Genomic DNA, 22,901 nt, shown 5'->3' on the forward strand with positions numbered 1-22,901 from the left:
GGAGCAAGAATGATCCAATGAAGTTATCTGTTTCCATTGGTTGTACTGGAGAGCAGGGCAATGGTGATGGATGGATAGATAGATAGCATGAACAGACAGAAAGAGAATATTTCACTTTCTCAACACTACTCATAGCCAGCTTAAGTCTGCTTAATTTGGCCAACTGCAAAGGAACAGATTCCTTGCCAATGCATTTCAGTGACTCTCAGCAATAGACTAATGCCACATCCATAGCTGATGTGAAAAGTCAATTTAAATATCAGGTCCGCAAGCTTATTCACAGGAGTTTACAGGTGCGAATCAATGTTGCTAGTATGCAGGCCCTGCCGTGCAGTTCTTCGTTCAGTTTATGCCGCCTTCCTGCTTTATTGTGGCTACTAAACAGATCAGTCTTTTCTCAGCATAGTTATATATAAATATTGATGGCAAATCTCAAAAGGCTTAGGTTATATAAGCCCTCCTTCTGCACCCCTGCCTTAAGTTTGGATGCTTCTATCCAAAGCAGATGCAGTGTTGTCTAGTGGCTAAAATGGGGCAGGGAGTTAGGGGATTTCTATTGCTAACTCTGTCACTGACAGTTACTTCCCTTCTCTGGGCCTCAGTTTCCCCCTCTGTTACATGGGTTAATGAGGTTCACCGTACTCTTTGAGATCTTCAGAGGAAAGGCTGTGTTTGCAGTGTCCCCTCTGTATGACTTTTGTCCCACCCGAAGGCTGTGGCCAAAGATCTCTCTCAGTGAGGCTGGGGCACGGATGAAGGTCAATTGGTTAAAGCTCAGTCTGCATGAGACAGAAGTGGAAGAAACAAACGGAGAACATGGCGAGATGACCTATATCAGCCCCCCAATGAGAGTGCCCATTCACCATTGGTCCCTGGAGTTGGCAGTTTGAGTCTCTTTAGCTTCCAGTTGCCTGTGGATAACCTAATTAGGAGTGGTGAGCAGGACTGCTTGTTCCCATCAGGGTCTAGTCTGGAGGTTGAGTCCTCTAGTGCAGACCTTGCTACAGTAACACATGCCTTTGACCCCTCCAGTTCAGGCTAGTGTGATGCACCCTGAATTGGGCTACACTTGACATCCATTTGGAGACTCAGGCTGGTGCAGCATGTGGCCGGTGGCACCAATGCTCCATGACCTGCCTGGGCTTTTGGTGGATTTCTGAGTGGAGCTTCAGGGGTTGGTGTTTGACCTACAAAACCCTAAATGGCCCAGGACACGCCTGCTTGAATGACCCGCCCTCTCCCCATTCCATCCAGCCTGTGATCAGCAAGAGGCAGCATTCAAACAGGAGCCCTCTTGGTTTATGAGAGAAAGAGCTGCAGGCAGGGCTCTCAGCACTGGAACTGAATCCTATCCTCCATCCAGAACAGCCCCAATGGGCTGACTCCTCGAGGGGACACTGCAAAGCTCACCTGTTGGGATGGGCGCTGGAGGATGGCTGAGATCCGAGAGGGGAGGTTTTGTTTGTTATGTCCTCACTGCCAGGTGCTTTTATTGTTGCTGGGGGTAGGGAGAGAGAATGGGAATGGCCCTGGGTTTGCTGTGGCTGTTTATGGGCTGTGGCTTTAATGAATTAACTGTCAGGATGGCAGGGCCTTTGGCTAGGTGACTTTTTTTGGTCTTTCTAATCTGTTCAAATCAAGGTCAATGCAGAAAATAAACAAAGAAGTGCCAATGTTAGGGGGAAAGCACAAAGTAATATTGGATAGCTAGAAACTCCAAGCAAAGCAGAGATGGAGAAAAAAGGGGAATGGTGGGTGAGGGCTCAGCTACCTCTGTAAGATGGCCAGGTCCCTCTGAAGCATTGGTGCTCTATGAGAGGAAGGATGGACCAGTGGTTAGGGCACCAGCCTAGGACTTGGAAGAACTGGGTTCAAGTTTATGCTCCACCCCAGGTTTCCTGTGTGACCTTGAGCAAGTCACTGTCTCTGTGTGCCTCAGTTCTCCATCTGTAAAATGAGGTTAATGGCACTGCCCTGCCTCCCAGGCGAGTGGGAAGGATAACAGTATTAAAGATTGGTTTCAGAGTAGCAGCCGTGTTAGTCTGTATTCGCAAAAAGAAAAGGAGTACTTGTGGCACCTTAGAGACTAACCAATTTATTTGAGCATAAGCTTTTGTGAGCTACAGCTCACTTCATTGGATGCATCCACTTTATGCATCCAGTGAAGTGAGCTGTAGCTCGTGAAAGCTTATGCTCAAATAAATTGGTTAGTCTCTAAGGTGCCACAAGTATTAAAGATTGTGAGGGGTTCAATACTACAGTAATGGGGCCTGCATAGCTACTGAAGATTTGAGCAAAATCAGGTAGCAGAGCAGCATTAGGACTATGGGGCGATTGAAGTAGGAGCAGAAAAGTCCCTTTCTATCTGTGGATCAGGAAGGGTCTGCCCCAGCACCGCCTTGCTCTTGGTACCTGACCCTGCCTGGAGCAGTGTCCCAGACAGCTGAAGGCCGGGGCTGGGAGCCTGCAGAGCTCGCAGCAGCTGCGGACAGCACATCACCTCAGTCTGCTGTGATGGGAATGATCCTGCTAGAGGAGAGGATTCAGGTGCCAGTTGTTAGTATCTCCAACACCGCAGAGGCCTGTGCTTCATGGGCCCAGCAAGCAGCGCATCTCTGCATCTGACAGCAGGCGAGAGACCAGCAATCAAGGGTGAGTGATGGGAGTTCTCATGGTGGAGATTAAAGAGCGAGGCCACTGTTGTCTCTGCATCAAGCCTGCTACAGTCCGGGGTGTTCTCCATTTCCCTTTAAACACAGCACTTGCTGGGGCTGCGACAGCGCACGTCACTCAGGCAGCATGGATTTCTCTGACTGCCTGTCAAACCGATGTTCAGTCACAGATGTCGCTTTGGGAGGGCTGTCACACCCGGCTCCATGGCTCCCCCTGTGGAGATTTCGCCAGTCAGCATCAATGTCAAACTCCCCCGCCCACGTCTGTACCCATCTCCATCCACTCAGGGGATGGCATCTCCCCACATCTCATTCCCCCTCCTCCCCCACGCACACTTGTGGGACAGCATCCCCCACATCTCTGTCCTCCCCACACACACTTGGGGGACAACATACCCCATCTCCATCCCCCCCACACACACACTCAGGGGATGACATCCCCCCTTACAAACTCAGGGGATGGCCTCCCCCCCACATCTCTATTCCCCACACACACACACTTGGTGGACAGCATCCCCCCACATCTCTATATTTCTTCCCCTGTGCACCCTGCACACACTTGGGAGATGGCATCTCCCCACCATCATGATATGGGATAGATGTCCCAGTATCAGTGTGGCGGTGGGTTGAAGTTGGTTCTGGTGGGTAAACCTGGGCACTCTTCTCCTTTCTCAAGACTTGAGGGAGCTGCTGGGAGACAGGAGTTGGAAAGGAACTACACATCCAGCACCAAAGGGGATCGAATGGGGAAGCACTCAGGCATATCAGCCTGCTATGCCAGAGGCCTGAACCCTGGCAGGGTCTCTGTGGAGGCAGGCCAAGCTTTCTGTGTTGAAGAGCCGAGTTACTGGCTCTGAGTTGGCTGTGCCTGAGATGGGAGTCGTCAGGGAGGGAACCGCCAGCTGGTGGAACTGGAGCAGCAAGCTGACAGAGCATAGCAGTTGGAGAGCCTGGGGAGCATTCTCCCTCCATGCTGACCTGCCTCGTCCCTCAGCCAGAGTTACTGCAGCGAGCTATGAAATTCATGGGCAGGGCCTGAAGGGGACAAAGGGACCGTATCTTAGCTGTGGTGACAGGGGCACTGACAAACAGTTCCCAAACCAAGACCCTGACTCGTATATTTCTGGGTGAAGCTAGTATGTAAAGAATTGGGGGATTGGGAGCACTGGTTCCAGTGAGACAGAGTTCAGGCACGTGCCGTGTGGGCCACCCACACAGCTCTGCTGATGTCCCTCACTCCTGAGCTGCATTTCTCCAGCTCTGGGCTTCCCCTCATGCCCCACAGCTCTGCTGCTGCCCCTCACTTGTGATCTGCTCACCCTGTGTTATTCCAGTGCTATTTGTATTCACTGTTGTGACACCTTTCCCCCTCAGCAGTCTTCCCCTCATTAGTAAATCCTACATTTGGGGGGTAAATATAGGATGGCAGTGCCCTTTAAGAAAAAAAACCCAGGCAATATTTTGTACTGGAATTAATGCAGTTGGTATTTTCAGCAGACATAAGTAATGTTGCAACATCTCGGAACAAATTCCCTCCACGTACTGGAGCATTCAGCTGTTACAGGATAGCTAGACTGGAATATGACTTATGTCTGTAAGAGAGTCAACAACCAATCAGCCATGTTATGCGCGCCGGAGAAGTATTGTGTAGCTGTGTTTGAAATGTCACGGGATGTTTTAGTCCCTTTGAACTGTGCTGGGAAGATAAGGGGTGTAGGTGCCACTCGCCGCCCAACTCCCTCTCAGCGGCGGCTCAGCTCTGAGCAGCCAGTGTCGACAAAATGGATTTTCACGTAGCTACTTGTCAACAAGATTTCTTTCAACCAGACTCCACGGACTGCCTCATCCAAATGGCTGCAGCCCCACCCCATCCGCATTTATCTGGTGAGGGGTCACAGGCCAAAAAGAAAATATGCGCCAGCCTTGTAACCTCACGTGAGGGAGTAACTGAAATCACAGCAGAGCCAGGGCCTCTCCCTCTGCCCCTCACTGGAGTTAGCAATGGCTCAGCAGTGAAGCAACACAGGATTTAGGGCCTGATTTTCAGCGGTGCTGATCCTCCACAGCTCTAATTGGTTCCGCTACTGAGTCAGCAGGGATCCTACTGACATACGCTGACTCGCACTGTGACGGCAAAACCGGACTAAAGTCTGGTTTCCCTGGGCTACTTCGGGGATAGGGCTCAGTAGTCTAAGGGTCCTCTGGCTCCTCGGGGTATGCAGCAGACGGTGGTTCCTCCTCTGGGGGCAGCTCAGTCCCTGGTCCAGGGGCCAACAGCAAGGCAGAGGCATATGACTCCTTCCCTGGCTCTGGCCCAACTGAGCTGGAGGCCTCTTATACTTCCTGCTCTGCCTCTCTGCTTCTAGCACAAGGGTCAGGCCCGGCCTGGCTCCACCCTCCCAAGGCCTCCCTGGCTCCACCCTCCCAAGGCCACTCCACCTCACTACAGTCCTCTTTAGCAGTCAGGTCTCTGTATTTGACTCAATGGCATCCTGCACCAGGGAGTTCCATAGGTTTTTGAAAAAAACCCCTCAATGGCTACAGTTACTACTGTGGAGCCCACTGCTGCATCCATGATCACTGTGGCACAGCGCAGGGACAGAAAATGTCCTGCAATGCAGTGCAGTGTGAGTGCTTGATAGATGAACTGAGAACGCTGATGGCAATCTTAAACAAAACATGGGGCTCACTCTGCCACCCTCTTCCACTTCTTGACCAGCTGAGAGACTGTGACCTGCTGTTGGAAACGTAACAGGAACTGAAGAACCTACCAATGTTATGTGGAAGGCATGACTGTGATGACACTTGTACCGGTCTGATTGGGGTCAGTCTGAGTGCCTAACAGCAGGCCAGAAAACCTGAGAGTGACTTGATGGCTGCGGGAAAAAGAGGGGAGGGGAATGGCTTAGTCACTGAGCCTGAAGAGAAGTGAGCAGACAGCAGTTTTCCTTCCTCTGTGACAACTGGGAATTGTCTGTGGGAATTCCTCTGTGGGAATCCTCCCCTGTTCCTCCCCCCCGGCACCCTAAAATTGACCACAGCTTTGGGTTCAAATCAAATGCTTGTGGCCCTGCTGTATATCTGGTGCGTTTGGCAGCACGAGGAGATCTGCAAGGAAGAAGGAGCGGGGAATCTATTAGACAAAAGTCCATAATGTAATTAGGAAATGTCAACTTCCCTATTACTATCTCCCTTCGCTCACAGGCTCCTGGTCCATGCATTCTCCCTCAGTCCCTGGCCATGGTGCTGAATGCTGATCAGCCAACGCTTGGCCTAGCCTCAGTGCCGAGTGAGGAGATTGGCCCTGCAATGGGTGGGCAGTGCAGGTGTGGGTGACTCTGAGAATTCAAGGCTGGGATTTTCAAAGATGCCAAAGGGAGTTACATGCCCAGATAATACTGAATTTTCGAATGGAATTTGGACTCTTTTAGGCTCTTTTGAAAGCCCATCTTAAACCCATATGTAATCTTGAAAGAACCACTCTGTATTAACACAGGTTACACAGAACAGAAGAGTGTCTGACCTGTGAACCCCATTCCTCCACTATTCTACAACAGAAGTGATTGCGGTAGGACATGATGCAACTGGGAGTGGAGGGACAGAGAGATACTCTGCTGCTCAGTTAATCAATCACCTCTGGCTTTGGCAAACCACCCAGTCTCCGCATCAGTGTGCTTGTAGGCATTGCCATAGAACCATAGATCATAGAATCATAGAATATCAGGGTTGGAAGGGACCTCAGGAGGTCACCCAGTCCAACCCCCTGCTCAAAGCAGGACCGATCCCCAATTAAATCATCCCAGCCAGGGCTTTGTCAAGCCTGAACCTTAAAAACTTCTAAGGAAGGAGATTCCACTACCTCCCTAGATAACGCATTCCAGTGTTTCACCACCCTCCTAGTGAAAAAGTTTTTCCTAATATCCCACCTAAATCTCCCCCACTGCAACTTGAGACCATTACTCCTTGTTCTGTCATCTGCTACCACTGAGAACAGTCTAGAGCCATCCTCTTTGGAACCCCCTTTCAGGTAGTTGAAAGCAGCTATCAAATCCCCCCTCATTCTTCTCTTCCGCAGACTAAACATTCCCAATTCCCTCAGCCTCTCCTCGTAACTCATGTGTTCCAGTCCCCTAATCATATTTGTTGCCCTCCGCTGGACTCTTTCCAATTTTTCCACATCCTTCTTGTAGTGTGGGGCCCAAAACTGGACACAGTACTCCAGATGAGGCCTCACCAGTGTCGAATAGAGGGGAACAATCACGTCCCTCCATCTGCTGGCAATGCCCCTACCTATACATCTCAAAATGCCATTGGCCTTCTTGGCAATAAGGGCACACTGTTGACTCATATCCAGCTTCTCGTCCACTGTAACCCCTAGGTCCTTTTCTGCAGAACTGCTGCTGAGCCATTCGGTCCCTAGTCTGTAGCTGTGCGTGGGATTCTTCCATCCTAAGTGCAGGACTCTGCACTTGTCCTTGTTGAACCCCAGATTTCTTTTGGCCCAATCCTCCAATTTGTCTAGGTCCCTCTGTATCCTATCCCTACCCTCCAGTGTATCTACCTCTCCTCCCAGTTTAGTGTCATCTGCAAACTTGCTGAGGGTGCAATCCACACCATCCTCCAGATCATTTATGAAGATATTGAACAAAACCGGCCCCAGGACCGACCCTTGGGGCACTCCACTTGATACTGGCTGCCAACTAGACATGGAGCATTGATCGCTACCCATTGAGCCTGACAATCTAGCCAGCTTTCTATCCACCTTATAGTCCATTCATCCAGCCCATACTTCTTTAACTTGCTGGCAAGAATACTGTGGGAGACCGTGTCAAAAGCTTTGCTAAAGTCAAGGAACAACACGCCCACTGCTTTCCCTTCATCCACAGAGCCAGTTATCTCATCATAGAAGACAATTAGATTAGTCAAGCATGACTTGTCATTGGTGAATCCATGCTGACTGTTCCTGATCACTTTCCTCTCCTCTAAGTGCTTCAGAATTGTTTCCTTGAGGACCTGCTCCATGATTTTTCCAGGGACTGAGGTGAGGCTGACTGGCCTGTAGTTCCCAGGATCCTCCTTCTTCCCTTTTTTAAAGATGGGCACTACATTAGCCTTTTTCCAGTTGTCTGGGACTTCCCCCGATCGCCATGAGTTTTCAAAGATAATGGCCAATGGCTCTGCAATCACATCCGCCAACTCCTTTAGCACTGTCGGATGCAACGCATCTGGCCCTATGGACTTGTGCATGTCCAGCTTTTCTAAATAGTCCCGAACCACTTCTTTCTCCACAGAGTGCTGGTCACCTCCTCCCCATGCTGTGCTGCCCAGTGCAGCAGTCTGGGAGCTGACCTTGTTCGTGAAGACAGAGGCAAAAAAAGCATTGAGTACATTAGCTTTTTCCACATCCTTTGTCACTAGGTTGCCTCCCTCATTCAGTAAGGGGCCCACACTTTCCTTGACTTTCTTCTTGTTGCTAACATACCTGAAGAAACCCTTCTTGTTACTCTTAACATCTCTTGCTAGCTGCAACTCCAGGTGTGATTTGGCCTTCCTGATTTCACTCCTGCATGCCTGAGCAATATTTTTATACTCATTATAGCCACCCTGTCTTCTGACTTTTCTCAGCTACTCTCTGCTTCTCCATGGTCTCAGCCATGCTGCCCTTACCTTGCTGTTCTGTTTCTAGGTGTTACATAAACTTCCCCACCTTTTTCAGGGCAGTCCAAGGAAGACAAGGGGCTGGCCACCTCTCTGCTATGTCTGTGCCTCTACTGTACAAGGGAGTGAAATTCTCCCTTGTGCAGAAAGCCAGCGCTGTCCTACCTAACCCCCATTTCAGAGGTTTAATTGGAACATGAGTAGGCCTTCGTGCAGGGGTGAGCAAACTTTTTGGCCCAAGGACCACATGTGGGTATGGAAATTCTATGGCAGGCCATGAATGCTCACAAAATTGGGGGTTGGAGTGCAGGAGGGCATGGGGGTGCGGGCTCTGGGGTGGGGGCTGGGGATGAGGAGTTGGGGATGCAGGAGGGTGCTCCAGGCTGGGACTGAGGGGTTCAGAGGGCAAGAAGGGGGTCAGGGCTGGGGCAGAGGGTTGAGGCGTGGGAGGAGGTCGAGAGCACACTCCAGGTGGTGCTTACCTCAAGCAGTTTCCAGAAACAGTGGCATGTCTCCCTTTGGCTCCTATGTGGAGGTGCGGCCAGGCGGTTCTGCGCACTGGCCTGTGCTCAGGCACCGCCCCTGCAGCTCCCATTGGCTGCAGTTCCCGGTGGGAGCTCAATGTCTGGAGGGCCAGATGTGGCTCCCGGGCCGTAGTTTGCCCACCTCTGATCTAAGAGAGATTAATTTTCCAGTACATATGGCTTGATCTTCAAATCCTAAATGGCTAGGAGGTGTTCCCAGCCAATGGGAACTGCAGGGGTGGCGCTTGGGATGGGGGCAGCTTGCGGAGCCCCCTGGCTGCCCCTCCACGTAGGAGCTAGAGTGGGGACGTGCCGCTGCTGCCGGGAGCCGTGCAGAGTGGGGCAAGCCCCAGACCCTGCTTCCCAGTGGGAGCTTGAGGGCTGGATTAAAATGTCTGGAGGGCCAGATATGGCCCCCGGGCCATAGTTTGCCCATCTCTGCCTTAGTGGGACATCTGTATAGGGGTGCATGTCATAGAGGCCATTTCAGCACCAGCACATTTCTTCTACAAGATTGTTCTCTTTGATATATTATCCAGTGCTTTGGCCAGTCCAAATTTCAACAACTCTGTTGAGATGCCAACACTTTCCTAGGGAAACTATTGTATGTTTCAATATACATGGCACTTAGGACATGGTTGCTTTTTCCCCAGTTCCATCCAATTACTTAGGTATTCACCCCCTTGAAGCACCGTAAACAACTCCCCTCCCTTCATTGTGGTGACTAGCATGTCTCATGAGATACAGTAAAATGTGATTGATTGCAATCATTATTTCATAGCACTGCTATGAAAAACTGTTGATTCAGTGATTGCCTTTAAAGAGTTTCTGCCACTTGGGGGAACTGTCAAAAAACTGTCAGACTTTTGCAAACTCCAATTAATCCATTGTGCAGTTCTATATGTGTTTTCTTTGCCATTGTTGTTGATTAGAACAGAACAGAAGAGTTCTAATTAATTAGAACTAATTAGGAGCTTTCTCCTTTGTATTTAGCGGTGCTGTCTGAATAGTAACAAACCCCCAAGCCCTGATCAGCTAACATTTGTGTTAAGTTGGGTTTGGATTCCTGTTAGTTATTATTTGTGAAGAGTCAGTAACTACTGATGAATTTTCACCATTCACAGTGATTTTCACCATCGGTGAAAATGTCTGTAAACCCCCATGCTTTCACACATTTCAGCACAAATAATTTTTTGCCCGAAAATGTGTAACAGGAAGTGCAGTTTATTTGTGATTCCTTGATTGCTATTTGATTGTTTAAAACATTGCATCCTTCTAGATAGAAAACAGAAGAAATACCATGTGACTAAGATGACCCATCACTGCACAAATGATTGATTGTTCACAGTGAATTGTTCACCCACCAATAGGCTGAGAATGGCCATCCAAACTGTATTCAATGAGAGTGAATTTAATTCACCCCATTGTAGAGGATCAGCACAAAGTCTATATAAAAGGTTCATTTTGCACCTATTCTAGTGGTGCATAGACCTTGAGCTGGCTTGTCTCCCTAGGATGAATTTCATCCTAACTGCAAAAGGAGCTAATTTCGCAATGAACATTGTTTTATTGACAAGTATGACCTGCTCTAATCATTAGGCCATTCCTCCTGCTTCTTTCAGACTGTGATGCTACAGTTCAGTGTGATGGTGGGAAAGAAAATGCAGAAAAATTGCAGGTTATCTTTTGGGGAAATTTATACAACACCATTGGCTAAACTGTGAGCTGTGGTATGCACCCATGGGGGGGGAGCTTGTAAGGTTGTCCCATATTGTGTGCTTTGCCAGCATCATGGGTCACAGAGTGTAGGGGTCAGAAGCCTCTATGTGGGGGCTGGGAATGCAAGGGTCAGGAGGAAGGAAGCAAAGCATTGACTTCCTCCCTTATCAGGCACCAGGAAAGATCTCATGCAGCTTACCTCCCCCCTTGGAACAAAGAGGAAACCAGGCACAAACTGCGACACAATAGTGTATGAGGCAATTCATTCCCTGCTCTGATTCTGGGGTTGCACAATTCTATGCTGCCCTTTGCACAGGACTTGTGGGTGACTCCACAGTGGATCCCTGTATAAAGAGATGCAAAGCACTTGCCTGAGGGTGTCTCTTTGGGTATGTCTACACTGCAGCAGGGAGGGTGCTTCCCCCTGCTGGTACATAGACGTGCTAGCTCTGCTCGTGCAAGTATGCTGCATATAGCAGCGTGGCCATGCCATAATGGACAGCAGCTCTTGCTAGCCACACATGTACAGTCTTGCCCAACCCCCTGGGTCCATGTAATTGGGCCACTAACCAGAGCCACCAGCTCTGCTGCCATGGCTGCACTGCTATTTTTAGCACACTAGCTTGAGTAGAGCCAGCACAGGTCTATCTCCCCGAGCTGGGAAGCAGGCCCCTAGCTGCAGTGCAGACGTACCCTTTATGAGTTACATTCCTAGCTGGTAAGCGAGTTCTTCCTGCTCCAGTTGCGTTGCAGAAATGCTTTTTGTGTTACTTGATTTGCTCTTTCCTTGTCAGCCCAGCTGAGCATCAGTTCTGCGGGTGGCCAGAACTGTGCTTCAGGTTTAGAGCAAATTAATCCTGGCTCTTGTGTTTTAAGAGAGCGGCTTCAGCACTTTTTTCCCCTGGTTTTTTTTTTAATGAGACACACTTTTCAAGCTCCATAATAACCATTACCAAGAAACAGCCAATATTTCTTGGTATCCTTCTTAAGCTGCTGGTACAAGCCCCAAAGAATCAGAGAGCACTCAGCAAGGGGGAGCTTCAAACTTTGCCTGTTAGAGACTCCGGGTAGAGGGATGTGTCCCACCTCGATCCCACACTTTCTGGCAGGGAAAGTGCTGCATGATAAGACTATCCAGAGAAGGGTTTTTTGTTTGTTTGTTTTTAATATCCTCCCCTCCACCCCTGCCTTTGCTCCTTTAAAAAAAAATCTCCCCTCAATTTCTGACAGTGCAGCCTGGGGAGCTTTGCTATTGAAAGGTGTCTTGAAATCTCTCAAAAATGTCTGTGAAAGTGGAGCATTATAATCACACTGGGTTAATATATCTGCTAAATCAGCACTCCAGCTCACAGGAGAATGGGTGGTGGCGAAGACACTAGACAGAGCTTAGAAGGGATAGGTTCAGTCCTCTACTCTGCCACAAACTTCCTGTGTGACCTTGGGCAAGTCACTTCATTGTTCTGGTCATCAGGTTCTTGTCCGTATATTGGAGATGATAACCGTTGCTATTTAGAGTGGAAGCAGTTTGGGTAATGGGCTGCCTTTTAGTTAGCACAGTGGGGCCGGGGTCTCTAAGTGCTCCTATAATAACAATAAATACAGATTTACTTCTTCCTGCTGGAATTGGTAGCCACAGGCTGGATTCAGGCTGACAGTGGCATAGAAATGGAAAGCACCCTCATTCCTCTCCTGGATAAAGTGCAGCCACCCTACCCATCCAAGCAGAGGTGGAAAGTGTGTAGGGAGGTGTCCTACACCACCCTGTCCACACAGCCTCCTCTGGCCCAGTTCAAAGGGGCCGATCTGGAGCTCTCTTTATCCCTCTCACTAAGCAGCTGTTGCCCACCTGGAAAATTCTGGCAGACTGCAGAGCCAGGTGAAATCAAGTGTGTGAGGGGAGAGAGGAGGCTAAAACTTAGTTGCAAGTTGATTTGATTTTCATAGGCCTTCTCATCAAATATTCTGCCTGCCAGAGGGTATTATTCTCACTGCCCAGGACCTGGGAACGCATTCAGGTTTTGGTTTATACAATTATAATCCATACACAGAGAAGACATCTGCAAACAGTGGCTGCCCCTGGCCCTGCAGTCTTGCCACCCCCTTGCAGGGGGAGATGTGTGTGCGTCATGCAGGGAAATGCCTGTTGCTCACGTGCCCTCTTTAATCTGTTGCTGGTGCCAATGCCATTCCCAGAAGCACTTTCTAAAGCCAGTGGAGCTTTCCGAACTGATGTTTCAATCCTAGTGGTTAAGCCTCTCGACATCTCTCCTGAAGATGCCGCCGTCGGCTGGGAGCTGCGCTTGCAGAAATGGCCAGCCACACCCAAACACAGGGGACAGCGACTGGGTCCCTGATGGTGGAAGAGATGGGTTGGGGAGCAAGACAGCCGTTTTCCTTACAGGTGGTTTATACAGTATGTCAGATGCATGACCCGGTGGCCTAATGGATAAGGCATCAGGCCCTGGAGCTAGGGATTGTGGGTTCAAATCCCATCTGGGTTGTGCCGATCGCATATTTGGGGGTTGGACTAGATGACCTTCTGAGGTCCCAATCCAACCCAGATATTCTATGATTAATCATGCAGGGTGCTGTACAATAGAAACGGAGATTCACTTGCCCTGAAGAATTTATTGTCTAGACAGCATGGATGATTCATCTGTCACACAGGAGAGTTACCATAAGCTGGCACAAGCTTTGGGTGAGTCCTGTGAAGACAGATTCTCTAAAGAGCTCAGCTCTAGCGTGCACCCAACCATGCCGAGCACATGGGGAAACCTGGCCACTTATTTTGGTGCCTAAATGTAAGTGCAGCTCATTAAAAAATCCAGTCCCATAATGGCTCCATGCCTCAGTTTCCCATCTGCAAAACAGGTCTAATACTGACCCACCTCAGCGGGGTGTGTGTGTGGGGGGAAGAGGAATGAAGAGAAGAAAATCTTTAATGTTCCCGAGGCTTTCAGACTAAGGTGATGGGTTAGAGGTGTAGAAAAACCCATCAATAAATGTAATAAGTAAATAGGTGCAGCAGTGGTCATATCTCCAGACTGGGCAGCTATATATACTTCTCTAATAGCATTTTCCCTCCTGTCCTGTCCTCTTCACTCTGCCTTATCAGGGCTGACTTTTTGTGTAGTTTTCCTTCAGAGTTGCCCACCAGGAAGAGAAAAGGGACCAGCTGGGTTTGTTCTTCCTTTGGGAAGGAGGTTGCACTACATCCCTTTCCTTTAATGTACTTAAAAATACCTCTCTCCTCCACCCACCCCAGCTTCACCTCCTTGTTTAGGGACTGCCTCAGCGGGTGACAGATTCTCTTTGTGTCTCTTTGTCTTTGTAGGGAGACAGCTCTGCTGCTCTGCCTAGGCCTTGCAAGCAGCCATGTAGATTTCATATGAACTGCAGTGCTAACTGACCCCCTCTAATTAAACAAATGCAATCCAGTCATAAAATAGGGTGACAGCCCAGCCCTGAGTGGCAGCCGCAGCAGCAGCTGTGAATCATCCAGGCTGTCTCGCTATTGCATTTTCAAGCTGTATTCCCCTCTGAGAAATCCCTCTCAGCTGAGGTTTTACACACACACCCTGGAGACACGTAAAAGCACGGTGGCTGCAATCCATCTTTGTCTCCACTCGCCGCTATTAGGAGCGACCATCCCCTCTTTTACGTCTACATTTACCTCTGTCTCCCACCCTGAGCTAGTCCACTGTGTCCTAAATTCCTGCCCTCACCCGCACGGCCACAAAACAGAGCTTCTCCCAAATGCTTTATATGGTAAAGGAAATGAACCTTCCTCACTCCAGCCTGTGTCCTCTCCTTCGTGATTTGTGCCCATGACCTTGGGCCTGTGCAGCGTGTGTGGGAGGAAGCAATCAGGGTTAATTCCTCTCTGATGTGAGGAGCTGGCTGTTGGAAGCCTGACAGGCCACTGTCCATTAAGGCATCGCAAAGCACCCAGCTGGAATGCCCTTCACCAAAATGCAGTCCAATTATTAAGGCTCACATTTTGCAAAAGTGCCCCTTAACGTTGAGTGCCCAGCTTGAGACACGTAGAGCGCCTGCTTTTTAGAAGGGCCGAGTGTCTGCAGCTATAACTGAAGTTATTGGGTGTGGTGGGCGCTCAGTAGCTCTGAAAACTGGACCCTGGCAACCTAGGAAGCTCTTCAAAGCTCTGACCCTGCTCCCAACTCCACCTGGGCAGACTCCAGCCCCCACATGGAGATCTCTGCAAAATCAGGACTCCAGGTGGTATTCAGGCATTTAATTAGTGCTATGCATTTTGTCTCTAGGCAATTCTAGGTAGTTAATAATTCATGGCTTGTGATGAACCCAATACCTCAGCTCTGACTAGCCATTGTGAAAATAAGCATGCAATACAACTACATACAAGTGTATGCATATGCATGACACGTCACACGAATCCATGTGACTCTGAACTTGCAGTTCACAGATTCTAAGGCCAGAAGGGAGCACTGTGATTATCTAGTCTGACCTCCTGCAGAGTACAGACCATAGGATTTCCATGAATTAATTCCTGTTTGAACTAGACCAAAAGCATCCAATCTTTATTTTAAAATTGCAGTGAGGGAGAATCCTCCACAGCCCTTGGAAATTATTCCAGTGGTTAATTATCCTCACTGTGAAAAATTTGTGCCTTATTTCTAGTCTGGTGATCCATTTTGCTCTCCCCAAATTGTGTCTTTTGTGCAATCACATTTTTGCACATGCAAATATTTTGCAGATGCAACTTAGGTTCTGCTGTTTGCAAACGTAGCGGTGTGGGTACACTTTCAGAACTACAGAAAGCCTGAGACTTGTCACACCCACTGATTTCAACAGAAGAGGTACAGCTGCATCCTCACATAATTAATGCATTGAACATTTTGGGTGAGGAGGCCGGGTTGAATCCACATGAGATAGAAATTATTTTTCCGAGTTACTTGTTTGCTTTTTCTGGGTCTGATTTTTTTTTTAAAGGCTATCATAAAATGGTGTGTAAATGCACAAAATCTCAGTCAAAGGTACATGACATGTCTCGGGGTGAGTATCAGGGCTCAGTAACAGCTTTAAAATGGCTGGTGAGGGTTATCTTGTAAATCCCCTTTAAGGACTTTTTACAGTGTCATGTACTCACTGGGCTGTTTTGGAGCAAACATTTTATCAAGTGGATCTGTCGAGGTTTCATACAGTGCAGATTACTGTCTACAGCCTGCTGATGGTGATGGCTCTTTCACAGTTATTATCTGTTGTATCAATATGACTCTTTAAAGAGTGTTGATGTTCAGAAAAATGACTTATGAACGCCCTCTTCTTAGTCCTGATCATTGACTTCCAAATCTGTCAGCATCATGTGACATGCCATCCCAGGAGGAATGGGGAGAGGGCAAAACTATGTCAGCAAATAGAATGTTATATGGGATCATATTATTATGTCCTGCAAAGTTGGTGGCAGGGGAGAAGCGGAGCATATAAACCAATGAAAGGTCTGGGTGGCACACCAAGGTCTGGGGGAGCAACTGCCCCCTTTCCCCATAGCAAATGATGCCCTTGCAACATCCTAGTGTGTATGATCATGTCCGTCTACTAATTAGCCCCAGTAAGCCTACTGCTTACCCACTGCTAGAAAAATTCTCCTTAACCTCAGGTGATGGAAGCGGGTGATCTTGTGGCTGATGCATGAGTCAGAAAAAAGCATGGGGAAGGTCTTTGCAACACTGGAGCAGCTATGGCAAGGTCGCAGCTATCCTAACATCCATATACATCTACATGCCTATCATTTGACAATAAAATTGAGCACACGGGTGCAGGCTGGGCTTTGTCCCCCCTTGATGAACGGAATTTGTTTGTTGTTTGACCTTACCAGCAGTAAAGGCTGCCTTGTTTAGTGATGTCCTCTCCCTGCGGTTAAAGACAGCGAGCTGCTGCAGGACGTATCCTGACCCTTGGCCTGCACATTGGTCACCCGTCCTGTAGGCAGCCTGACATCATTGCTCTTCCTGACCCGAACAGGCTCCGCAGGGCTGGCAGCACTGACATGCTATTGCCAGTAATATGAGTGCATGTGAGACGTGACAGGCACAAGGCGTGTGCAGTAGACACCAAGGGGTGATTTTTGTAGACGATAGGGGCGGAGGGAGAAGTCTGAACAATGCTGAAGCCCAGACACCAACCAAAATCCCAGCTCAGAAGATCCCCCTCCCCCATAGCCTGGAGCTCTGGGTTGTTCAAAATCCAGATCCCAGGTTTGCATCTCAAAGGGACAAGATGTGCGTAACTTAAATATCCATCCATGATGCCCAATGTACTACTTATGTACCCAGCATCCGCGGTTAGCCTCCTGCTGCTCAGTTAATGAAATGTGTGGTACCTTTTAAAGTGTGCACAGGTGTGGAATAGAGGAGATAAACTGAACAAGATTAGTTAGGGTTGTTTGAGTGGGTTTTTTTAACCAGCCTAGAGTGAACTGAAGTGAGATGAGATAGGAACTTATTTCCCTACCACTGGCTCCATAATAGGGGCTGCAGGTCACTAAAAGGTGAGAGGACAAGGCTGGAAATAGGGAGCTTTGGCCCCTTGCCTGGTGGATCTAAAAAAAAATATCCTATTTGTTCTGCCCATTTCTACAAGAAGAAGGGAGGACTCTGTGAAGTTATAAGAACCAGCACAGTTAAAAGGGATAAAAGGAAATGCCTGAGAAATCAGTGGAACTCACTGCTGCAGGATACTAGCGAGGAAATAACATGGTGATATATTTTTCAAAGAGCTAGACATTTATATATATATTTTATATGCATGAGAATAGACTCTGCAGTCACAAGGGCTGCCAATCCCACCAGCTGAACTCCAGCTTGGGTTAGAAAGAAATTCTCCCTTATACAATAACATAGCATTGCTCACTGAGGTGATGTTCAGATAGGGCTGGTTTTGGAGGGAAGGGTTATGGCTTCCCTTAGAGCTTCCAAGACAGATTGCTGTTGGGCTGGATGGACAGTTGGGGCAAAATTTTCAAAAACACCTATGTGACTTAGAACCCTAAATTCCACACCTTGAATACTTGTGCAGATGTGGTCACCCCCCCTCAAAAAAGATATATTGGACTTGGAAAAGGTTCAGAAAAGGGCAACAAAAATGGTTAGGGTATGGAACGGCCGCCGTATGAGGAGAGATTAATAAGACTGGGGCTTTTCAGCTTGGAAAAGTGACGACTAAGGGGGGATATCATAGAGGTCTATAAAATCATGACTGATGTGGAGAAAGTAAATAAGGAAATGTTATTTACTCCTTCTCATAACATAAGAACTAGGGGCCACCAAATGAAATTAATAGTCAGCAGGTTTAAAACAAACAAAAGGAAGTATTTTTTCACACAATGCACAGTCGACCTGTGGAACTCCTTGCCAGAGGATGTTGTGAAGGCCAAGACTATAACAGGGTTCAAAAAAGAACTAGATAAATTCATGGAGGATAGGTCTATCAATGGCTATTAGCCAGGATGGGCAGGGATGGTGTCCCTAGTTTCTGTTTGCCAAAAGCAGGGAATAGACCACAGGGGATGGATCATTTGATGGTTATCTGTTCTGTTCATTCCCTCTGGGGCACCTGGCATTGACCACTGTCGGAAGACAGGATACTGGGGTAGATGGACCTTTGGTCTGACCCAGTATGGATGTTCTTATGTTCTTATGTTCCTGTTCAAAAGTGACTTAGGAGCCTAAGTCCATTGGATATGATTTGGACATCGGCTCCTAAGGGCCAGATGTTTAAAGGTACCTAGGTGTCTAAAGATGCAGATAGGAACCTAGCAGGATGCTCAAAAATGCCTAGGCAAGGTAGGCCCCAACTCCCATTCGATCCACTGGGAAACTTCCCTTGGAAGTTAGGTCCTTAACCTGCTTAGGCATTTTTGAAAATCCTACTAGGTGCCTGCATGCCTCTTCAGGTGCCTAAATCCCTTTGTGAATCTGGCCATAAGTCACTTTTGAAAATGGCATTTAGGTCCCTAAGTCACTTAGGTCCATGGGAAAATTTTACCCTTGGGCTGTTTTTGTTTGACAAAATATACTTCAAATCATTCCAGAGTAGGAGCAATAGATATCAATCATAAACATTCCCACAGAACTTGCCTCCATGAGACACCAGCTGACTGTCCCAGCTGCGCCTGATTCTATGAGGTGCTGAAACCACCTGGGACTCACTGATGTCAATACTGTATTAAGCCAAGCACAAGGAGCAATCTCTAGGAGTTTGCCAAGGGCTGTATGGTGGAATGCTCCATCCAAGGTGACCCATCTGGACCTGTCTGCCTGTCCTCTGAGTGGGGTTTTGCCAAGTCAAAATTCCAAACAGCTACATGGAAGAGGCAGATGCATTTCTGTGTAGAGACTGGCGCCCCTGAGCAAAGCAGAACCTGAGTTCCAGCCCCCTCCATCCCTGCCCTCCACGCCGTCTGCTTGATTATTCTAGGAAACAGCATCTCTTGGTGCACATGAGTAAAGACAGCCCATTAGGTCGAGCTGTGTCCTGGCTTTGCAAGATGAATACACGTCATCTAGACTGAGACCACCAAACTCATTGTACTTGTGACCAAATTACATATGAATCCAGGCTTATATCTATAAAACGCCATAGCCCTTCAGTGCACACTAGTCAAATAGCAGTGGGATGGTACAGATTTGGAGACCTGATATCTGACTGCTGAGGTGCGTTTCTAGTGTTGTAACCCAGGGCTGCAATAGCCAGGGATGCTGTGGGCCAGGATTGAAGTACACTGGCAGGGCTGTGGGTGGAGAGCCTAGGTATGGAAGAGAAGAGGGTAGGGGAATGCAGTCATGACTGGCAGAGCTGTGGGTCCCAGACTAGGAATAGCCAGGGTTGCTGTGGGCCAGGATTGAGATGCATGGGCAGGGATGTTTAGGGAAGCTTTTATGTCATCATCTCACCCTCTCCCTGGCCCAGGCGAGTGCTGACAATCCATCACTTTCACCGTCGCTGACCCGCTCCTTCCCATCTTGACAAAACAAATGACTATGTTCCCCTGAGCCCTAAGCCCTGCTCTAGCCTCTTTCTTGCTCTTTGTGTGACTGCAGTGATGGGCGTGCTGGAGTCCAGAGGGGTGCTGCGGAAGATGAGTGACATGCTGGAGATGATGGTGAAGAGGATGGACGTACTAGCCAGGCTGGAGAATAGCACTGACTCCCGGAAAGGGGAGGAGGCACGTTTTTCTCCGGACAGGTCAGTGGCAGCGGGAATGGTGCCGTTTGGGATCAAAGTACCCCTTCCTCCAAACCCACCCGGCTTCGTTTACAAGAGAGGATCCCACACTGAAAGGTCTGATCCCTGCAAGATGCTGGGTGCCCTCCAGCATGCTGGGTGTCCGTGAGAGCGGGGTGTGCTCAGTACTTTGCAGGATCCAGACAATGAGAGCTAGGGGATGCTGCTGCTACTAGCCGAGCTGCTGTTCTTTTGTGGAGGCTCAGCACATCCCCAGTAAAAGCGTGTTCCTTGCCTGAGTCTCTCGAACTGGAATCATTTCTCAGGTGCAGAGCTACTGCTCCCAGGACGTAACCACGTGAATGAGACATTACCACTACCTGGTGCTGGACGAATGTAGCCTCCTGATTCAGTGGGTTCACTATACTAAAGCACTGACCTCCATATCAGCACCCTCTCCCCTGGCTCTGCAGCCCTAATCCCAGCCTGGTGTGGAGGGGGTTCCCGGAGGGTTCTGGGCTGCAAAGCAAGCCCACCTCACACTCCCCCCTCAGGGTTACTCCTGTCTCATGAGGCATTGCGACCTGCTGTATGGGCTTGCAGCACCACCCAAGTTTGGCCCAGCCATCCGTCTGTCACGATGGAGGGGCAGCCAGGCCAAACCTGAGTGGCGCGGTGCGCTCACGTGCCAGCTTGCAATGCCGGGAGCGGGAAGCCAGACCCAGCCCTGTGGGACAGGAGCTGCCACAGTGGGGTGAGTGCAGGGTGGGCTCGATTTCAAACCCCTTCTCCTAGGGCCTCCCCTCCGCACTGGGCCAGAAGAAGTGTATGGGTGCCTGTTTTTTCACCCTTGGTTGCATGCTTTCTGTGCGTGCCATTGAATCCACGTGAAAGCCATCCCTGCATGGTGTCAGGAACAGCAGGCAGGGCTGCTGTGAGCAGCAATGGCAGAGCCCATGTGGTCTGGGGTACTGTGAAACTGTTAGAACTCTGTCTGTGTGTCTTTCTGTCTGTCTGTCTGTCTGTCTCTCAGTCAATTTGGGATTCCATTAAACTGTTGTGAATTTTGTGACCCCCCCGCCGCCTTTATTTAAACTAGAGCTGAACCCAGAACAGACTCCCTGTCTATGATACTTCTATGGCCCTTGTCACTGTCGTAGTGGAGTGCATTTAATGCCTTCATCTTCACAACACTCCTATTAAGTAGGACAATAGGAAGGATGGCCCAGAGTTAGGGGGCTAGTTTAGGACTTGAGAGACCTGGATTAAATTCTGTGCTCTGCCACAGACTTCGTGTGTGACCTTGGGCACATCACTTAGCCTCCCTGTGCCTCAGTTCCCCAACTCTACGATGGGGATAATAGCAAGGCTGTGTCTCACAGGGGTGCTGTGAGGATAAGTCCATTAAAGGTGGAGATGAGGGCCATATAAATTAGGTACTGTTAGCCTCTCTTACAACCGAGATGCAAAGAGGCTACGTGACTTGGCCAAGGTCACCTAGGAAACCTGTGGCAAAGTAAGGAATTGAACCCAGTTCTCCCAAGTCCTAAACTAGCACCCTGTCCACTGAGCCATTATTCTCCCTCCTAGAGGGGAACACCTCCGGATCCCAGCTTTGTGGATCAGGCTCCCCCCATCTAATTTAAACTAACATTTTAAAAGCAAGAACGAAACATTCTTAAATAGGTCACCCTTGATATTAAACTTTCATTTAAGAAAGATTAATAGATATTACAAGCAACCTCCAGACGCGAGTAGCATGGGTTACAGAACATTATAAGCACGTTGACAGATGACATTATAAATAGATATAAGCCAGGATTATAAACCACCTGTCAATCGTTTGGACTGTGTAACAACGTCTAATTGTTGAATAGTCATTTCTTAAAACATCTATTCATTATTTACTAACCCCTTTTAAAAGTGGGAGCTCTCCAGGGCAGAGACTGCCTCTTAGGATGTATTTGTACAGTGCCTCGCACAGCGGGGTTCTGATCTTCACTCCGCCTTTAGGCGTTTGCGGTAATATAAATAATCATGACCATGTGCCCTCAGAGAGGCTGCTGAGCCCTGGAAAGGGGAGGGGTAGGGATGAAAAGAAGAGAAAGAAAGAGAGGAGACAGGAAATCAGAAAACATTTGAATCCCTGCCTGTAATACAGCTCCTCATAGGCCACCTTAGGGAGCTAAGCCTCTGATTATCACCAGCTACGTGGAGTTTAAAGCCATGGTGCCCACTCGCCCTCCCTCACCATTATCTTATTTTTCCCACCTACAGTGGAAACACTGAGTTATCTCTCCTCACTCTTTCCTGGCCTTTCCCCTCCCAGAGAGATACACACACAGAGCTCACAACACACTGGTTAAAAGCTTATTAAGACTAGGAAGAGTAAGGAGGCCCATAAGATCCTGGTGCTTGGCTCCATTTCAGTTCCACAATCCAGCCCTGCTCTTAAATAAGACTGAGGCCATGTTCCTACTGAATGTGGCTGCTGACTTCTTTGAAGTTAAGCTTTGATTAAGTTAGCAGCAAATAATTGAGTGGCAGAGTATTATGAAGATTGCAGGTTTGCTCAGCTTTTTTCCCCCTTCTTCCTTCTCTGCTTTGCCTGGATGCTATTGCCTCTGGGTTAAAAGTCTCTCTGGCTTTTCCTCTCTCTCTCCCCTCCTGCCGCCTTCTGGCTTTCAAGGAAGAGAGGCAAGAAGTAACCCTTTGAGAAATGGCAGCAATCAGCCATGACCAATGGCGCCCATCAAATCCCAATGACAGACTGATACCTTTCAACTGTTCTTTTCATTACAATCCCACTACCTTAAATGTTACTAAAAAGAGATCTATCTGGATCTGCAGATATAGATAGATAGATGAGCATGTATGAGGATATTGATGGAGAAAGAGAGAAAACATACACACATATACAACATGTCTATATAACACATTTATTTCTGCCACTCTGGAATCAACCACTGGACTATTAAATAAACCCTGGCACTATGGAATCAATTGCATTTTTTTTTTGCACCTTTGACCAGTTCACCAAAACTGCTGTCTAACCTCTCCCCTCTAGCAATACACCTATAATCCAAATGAGAAAATTAGTAATAGTGGCAGCAGTATTACAGTA

The 22,901-nt window shown here is 48.5% G+C and overlaps 1 protein-coding gene across 1 annotated transcript in view; it reads left to right on the forward strand.

The window, feature by feature from the left end:
* MGAT5B (alpha-1,6-mannosylglycoprotein 6-beta-N-acetylglucosaminyltransferase B) overlaps nucleotides 1–22,901 on the forward strand; it is a 170,188-nt gene that overhangs the window by 44,476 nt on the left and 102,811 nt on the right. The window contains exon 3 of the mRNA XM_084646624.1: nucleotides 19,654–19,798. Within this exon, the coding sequence (XP_084502750.1) occupies nucleotides 19,654–19,798 (145 nt within the window). The remainder of the gene's footprint in view (nucleotides 1–19,653; nucleotides 19,799–22,901) is intronic.

The sequence above is a fragment of the Lepidochelys olivacea genome (assembly GCF_965140295.1).
Source record: "Lepidochelys olivacea isolate rLepOli2 genome assembly, chromosome: 14".
NCBI classification, from domain to species: Eukaryota; Metazoa; Chordata; order Testudines; family Cheloniidae; genus Lepidochelys; species Lepidochelys olivacea.